The 6,225-nt window shown below is 40.7% G+C and overlaps 1 protein-coding gene across 1 annotated transcript in view; it reads left to right on the top strand.

Annotated features, from left to right (window-relative positions):
* The window catches only part of Iars2 (isoleucyl-tRNA synthetase 2, mitochondrial), a 40,834-nt gene that overhangs the window by 33,929 nt on the left and 680 nt on the right, over window positions 1-6,225 (top strand). The window contains exon 22 of the mRNA XM_028759763.1: window positions 5,377-5,521. Coding sequence (XP_028615596.1) covers window positions 5,377-5,521 — 145 coding nt within the window. The remainder of the gene's footprint in view (window positions 1-5,376; window positions 5,522-6,225) is intronic.

The following is a 6,225-nucleotide window of genomic DNA, read 5'->3' as shown; positions in this document are numbered from 1 at the left end:
GGTGGAGGCTGTGTGTAGTGGGTGGAGGCTGTGTGTAGTGGGTGGAGTGGTGGATTTAAGATCTTGGATTAATTTAGAAACTAGGATTTCAGTCTTGCAGTACTGATCTTCTTGCTGATTGTTTGAACTTTTGACCTATACAGGGGCCTGTTTAGGTCAGTGCAGAAGTGTGAGACTACATAAAAAAAATGAAAGTTTTATTTACTGAAGGCCTGGATTTTGAAAATTGTATCTGGATCATATTCCAAAAATGAGTTCTCTTTTTCATTTCATGAGAACCAGAACCAGAAAATCAACACATTTCGTAAAATTTTGATATTTTAATTCTATACACACACAAACACACACACACACACATATTTTAAAGTTTTATTAGTATCACTACTTTGGGGCTGGAGATATGGGTCAGCAGTTAAAGAACTTGCTAATCTAGTGGAGGACCTAGGTTCATGTTCAGTTCCCAGCACCTATCTGGCTGCCCACAACTACCTGTCCTTTAGTTTCAGGGGATCTAACACCCTCTTCTGGCCTCTTCCAGCCCTGGGACTACATGTAGTACATAAACATACACATAGCAAACATTCACGGTCATGAAATACCTAAATCTGTACAAAGAAACCACCTCATTTTGGTCACTAGAGTACATGGCATTGTTGGCAATGGTAAGATAAGGGCAGACACTGACTGGCCTTTGTGGTATTTAAGAATTGTAAGCTGTTGGAAGAAACTGAGGACAGTCAAATTATTGACCTGCCAAGGCTGCACAGCCTAGTTTTGGTTTGCTCACCACATTTACAATTTGGCTTTCCACCTCAGTTAACTTCATCTGGAAACTCATGTCCAGAGGTGTTTCCTAGGAGACTCTACAACTTAGCAAGTTGACAGCCAGTATTAACTGTCACCACCATAAATGTGACTTCCTTAGGAATCCTAACTAGATGTCAGATGGGAGACTTGTTACTACCTATTACTAAGTGAGTAAACTTGGCGAAACCAAATCAATCTTAGCCTCATAATTTTTAAAGGAATATTTATATAAGTTCACAAACCTATCTTGAAGATCAAAAATTAATGAGAAAAACTCAAAGTGTTTATCAGATAGCCTGGCTCACTGTACACTGTGGAAAAGTACTACTGATTGCCCCCAGTTTGTTGCACTAAAAGCAGGGTTTTTTTTTTCACATTAAAAAAAATTTTTATTTATTTTTTTTCAAGGTCATTTTTTAAAAAAATGTTAATCAAAGGCTTTATAAGTTCGGTAATGCTCAATAAGAAGATGCCCATACAATCAGAAGTGTAACCCAATACCCAGCCTAGATATACCAGCTATCTTTGACTGGTGGAGACATGCGAACATCCATCTCCATGTTCCCCTCTCCCCCCTCTCTTTCTCTCATCTCCTAGCTCCTTCTCTCCTTCTCCTCCTCCTCTCCTTACTCCTCCCACTTTAGATCCACCTTCATATCACCCTTCCTGTTAAGATAAAACTTTTCTCTCAGCTGGGCAATGGTGGCGCACGCCTTTAATCCCAGCACTTGGGAGGCAGAGACAGGCAGATTTCTGAGTTCAAGGCCAGCCTGGTCTACAGAGTGAGTTCCAGGACAGCCAGGGCTACACAGAGAAACCCTGAGTCGAAAAACCAAAAAAAAAAAAAAATAATAAAAAAAAAAAACCTTTTCTCTCAAAATACAATTAGAGCATAACTATACCAATTTGTATCAGGAAGGTACAAGATAGACCTAATACCCAGTCCAACATTTTGTTGACAAACCAGAACCTCTGTCATCTCTCGTAACTAAAAGACTTAGTTCTGAACATGGCTTTTTCCTTGGCTTTAGAATGAATGACAGCTGAAAACCATCCTCTCAAGTCTTTTCTCTCAAAGTAAATAGCTGGGATTGGCTATGAGACTATAAGTCTTCAACCCCATCAGAAATCCAGAATGACTGAATTAGCTGAAATTATGGGAAGCACAAAGCATAGCTTCTAAAACTTAGCTAATTTATAGAGACTGCTGAACACCTGGACAGTCCCTATACTACAATACATTGGAGCATCTGACCTTCAGCCTTCTGGTCCAGGATCATCTGACAGACCTAGTGATGCAGAATTATTAAGGGCTGATTACTCTGTCTTGGCAGATACAATCAGTCGACTATTCCGCAAGTGTGTCCTTTTCTGGACAGTAATTTGTCTGTAGATGAAAAGAGGCAATTCTTACCTAGTGGCTGTCTCACCACAACTGGAGTAACACCAAAGATGCTCAATTTCTTCTTAGAATCCAAGACAGGAAGCTGTCAGGAGCAGACAGGTCTCTAATCAAAATGAACCTTAATGCAGAAATGTTTGTAATGTCAACTCTGTGGACTTCGGACGTTTTGAAAACCAACTACCCATGTAAGGCAATCTGGACTGTTGTCTGTTAACTCCTCTCAGCTATTTCTAAATAAAATATAGAAAACACCCTAACAATAAACTCAGAGCCATGAATTTGCTATAGGCCCTTAACTCACAGGCTAACCATCTCAAATCAGTTAAAAAAGTTAAAGAAGTACTGGGCCTAAGCCTTGTATTCCTAAATGTGTTATATAGGCACAATGCCTATGAGAATAACAATATTAATATCACTTCTGTATCAATAAGAGACTTGTACCAATGAAAATCTTAAATTTGAAATCAAAGTAAAATTTTGTTATCATTTAAGAAATTATAATTTCAGCTTAATAACAATTATACAGATTTCAACCAACAGGTTATGGCTATGCAGTAAATCCTAGCTATTCCTCCCTGTTCCAACAAAACCACTACTTTTCCCTAGAAAGACAGCCCAATATTAATGACCTCAGTCCCCAAGCCCAGGGAATAGGGGCGCCGACTCTTCATTAACTTCTTCAAGCTGATTACGGGCGTTAAGATATTAGAAGAGGGGCGGAGAGGAAGAGTAAATTGATAAGCCTCTGACATCTGTGTCTTCACTGCATCCAGCTGAAATTCCAGGACATCAGAGGTTTGAGCAGGTCTGCTCAGCTTGCTTGATGAGTAGATACACCAAGGCTGTGTATTCTGCAATACACAATTCTCAAAACAAATTTTTAGTATCAAGATAATTTTTTGTTTGAATTCTGGAATCTAGTCTTCTGGTGGCTTGCCTCTGTCATGTCTAATCCTTATAATTTTGGGAGTTTCTATGAGGGTGTGCTCATCCTCCCATTCCTGCCTCCCTGCTCTTGAATTCCCCAACACTAGGGAATCCAAATTTTCAGGCACCAAGGCCTTCCACTTCACTGATGCCTGACAAGGCCACCCTCATCTACCTATACAGGTGGAGCCATGAGTCCCTCCCTTTGTGTTCTCGGGCTGGAGGTTTTAGAATGGCTACTCCAACTTGTTTCTTTGGACCAATTGCTTGAAAAATTGTTTTTCAGTCTTTTACTCTAAGGTAGTGTCAGTCTTTGTCACTGAGGTGGATTTCCTGTTTGTGGCAAAATGCTGGGTCCTGTTTACATATCCAGTCTATTAGCCTATGTCTTTTTATTGGGGAATTGAGTCCATTGATGTTAAGAGATATTAAGGAACAGTGATCGTTGCTTCCTGTTATTTTTGTTATTAGAGGTGGAATTATCTTTGTGTGGCTATCTTCTTTTGGATTTGTTGGAAGAGGATTACTTTCTTGCTTTTTCTAGTGTATAATTTCCCTCCTTGTATTGGAGCTTTCCTACTATTATCCTTTTTAATGCTGAGTTTGTGGAAAGATATTATGTAAATTTGGTTTTGTCATGGAATATCTTGGTTTCTCCACCTATGGTAATTGAGAGTTTTGCTGGGTATAGTGGTTTGGGCTGGCATTTGTGTTCTCTTAGGTTCTGTATGATGTCAGTCCAGGATCTTCTGACTTTTATAGTATCTGGTGGGAAGTCTGGTGTAATTCTTATAGGTCTGCCTTTATGTTACTTGGCCTTTTTCCCTTACTGCTTTTAATATTCTTTGTTTTGTGCATTTGGTGTTTTGATTATTATGTGACGGAAGGTATTTCTTTTCTGGTCTAGTCTATTTGGCGTTCTGTAGGCTTCTTTTATGTTTATGGGCTTCTCATTCTTTAGGTTAGGGAAGTTTTCTTCTATAATTTTGTTGAAGATATTTATTGGCCCTTTAAGTTGGGAATCTTCACTCTCTTCTATACCTATTATCCTTAGGTTTGGTCTTCTCATTGTGTCCTGGATTTCCTGGATGTTTTGTGTTAAGAACTTTTTGCATTTTGCATTTTCTTTGACAGTTGTGTCAATATTTTCTATGGTATCTTCTACACCTGAGATTCTCTCTTCTATCTTTTGTATTCTGTTGGTGATGCTTGCATCTATGACACCTGATTTTTTTCCCTAGGTTTTCTATCTCCAGGGTAGTCTCCCTGTGTGATTTCTTTATTGTTTGTACTTCCATTTTTATGTCCTGGATGGATTTGTTGAATTCCTTCACCTGTTTGGTTATGTTCTCTTGTAATTCTTTAAGGGATTTTTGTGTTTCCTCTTTAAGGGCTTCAACCTGTTTACCTATGTTCTCCTCAAATTCTTTGAGAGTGTTATTTATGTCCTTCTTAAAGTCCTCTATCATCATCATTAGAAGTTATTTTTAAATCTGAGTCTTGATTTCCTGGTGATATGGGGAATTCAGGACTTTCTAGTGTGGGAGAACTAGGTTCTAATGATGCCAGGTATCCTGGGTTGCTGATGCTTATGTTCTTGCGCTTGCCTTTCACCATCTGGATCACCTTAGCGATACCTGCCCTGTCTCTTACTGGAGCCTGTCTTTCCTGTTATCTTGGTGGTTTCAGAATTGTGTGGGGTGGGTGTTACTACTAGGGTTAGAGCTGGGGCCCAAGATCTGCCCAGTGCTCAGGCCCAGACCAGAAAGAACCAGTGTTCCAGGCCAGGAGTGAATTCCTGGGTCCCAGTTACTCCCTGTTTGGGGCGGGTGTTGCTGTCTCCTTACCTAAGATGCTGCCCGGGTTAGAGCTCCTGGGAGGCCAGCTTCCTCTGGGTTTTGTGAGACTGGGTGCAGAGCAGCCACCTGAGCTCAGTGCTCGGGCCTATAGTGGAAGGAACCTAAAAGCAGGTTTTTATTTAACAATGTCCTATCCCCTCTGCTAATAGAGGAATCATGATAGGAAAGGAGCCTCTAAAATGTTGGCAGTGTTAGCTTAACAGACAAGGATAACTAAACTTTCCTTTTCTCATTGCAAAATAAGTATAATAATTGCCATATAGATTGGGGGTTCGGGGGAACATAGTTTTCAAAGTGAAACAAAATGTATACTCCAGTCAGCAACTAAAATTGACTGTCCGTTTTTAACTGGAACAGTAACTTTCCCATGCATTCCAGATGCTCCAAGCTGAGGAGACCTCTAGCACATCTCAGCTCAATGAGCTGATGATGGCCTCCCAGACAACACTGCTGGCTCAGGAGCCACGGGAAAGAACTGCAGATGACATTGAGCTCACGGGGACATTCGTCATCAATCTAGAAGGTGAGAAGAGTGAGCGGGGACTGAATAGCTGATGTCACCCCCAGCTTTCTGTGGGTCACATCAAGGCTGTCTGAGCCAGCTTTTAGGGCACTGGGAACGTAAGCTGAGGCTGGGACAGTTCCTTTTCACCCTCGAGTAACTGTCACTGAGTCTTTTTCCCCTCTGTTCTGATATAGTGCCTAATACTGCCCAGCCCCACCAATCCTTCCTATGTAAATGCTAAAATTTCCTTTTATGCATATCCTAATTAAAATACCATCAGCCATTCTTATAAAGGGCTGGGTAGACTTTTTATCACAGGATTTTTATGCACAGAGCTGTCACCTTGACTCATCTTCATTAACAGGAATAGTGGAAAAGTTGTGGCTCCTTTTGTGTAACTCAAGTTTTGAGTAGCGGCATTGCCACTGTCTCTAGAACTTGGCATTTTGAAATCGTGAGTTAAGAACTGAACATGGTGGCATATACCTTTAGTTCCAGCACTGAGGAGGCAGAGACAGATGCCCTCTGTGAGGGCAAGGCTACATAGAAGAGACTCTCTTAAAAAAACACCCAAGTCATCTGTGTAGCAGGGTCAAGAATGACAGAGCCAGCTCTAAGCATGGCAAAGAAGTGGTTGGTTTCAGTCGTCTGCTCTTCAGAAGTCAACTTGTATGATCTTCTTTAAGTGAGTTTGTTTCAGGGCAGAACCTGGCCGATGTTAG

Source organism: Grammomys surdaster, unplaced genomic scaffold (assembly GCF_004785775.1).
Source record: "Grammomys surdaster isolate TR1022 unplaced genomic scaffold, NIH_TR_1.0 130, whole genome shotgun sequence".
NCBI classification, from domain to species: Eukaryota; Metazoa; Chordata; class Mammalia; order Rodentia; family Muridae; genus Grammomys; species Grammomys surdaster.
The sequence above is the reverse complement of the archived record's forward strand: the minus strand, read 5'-3'. Positions and strand labels throughout refer to the sequence as shown.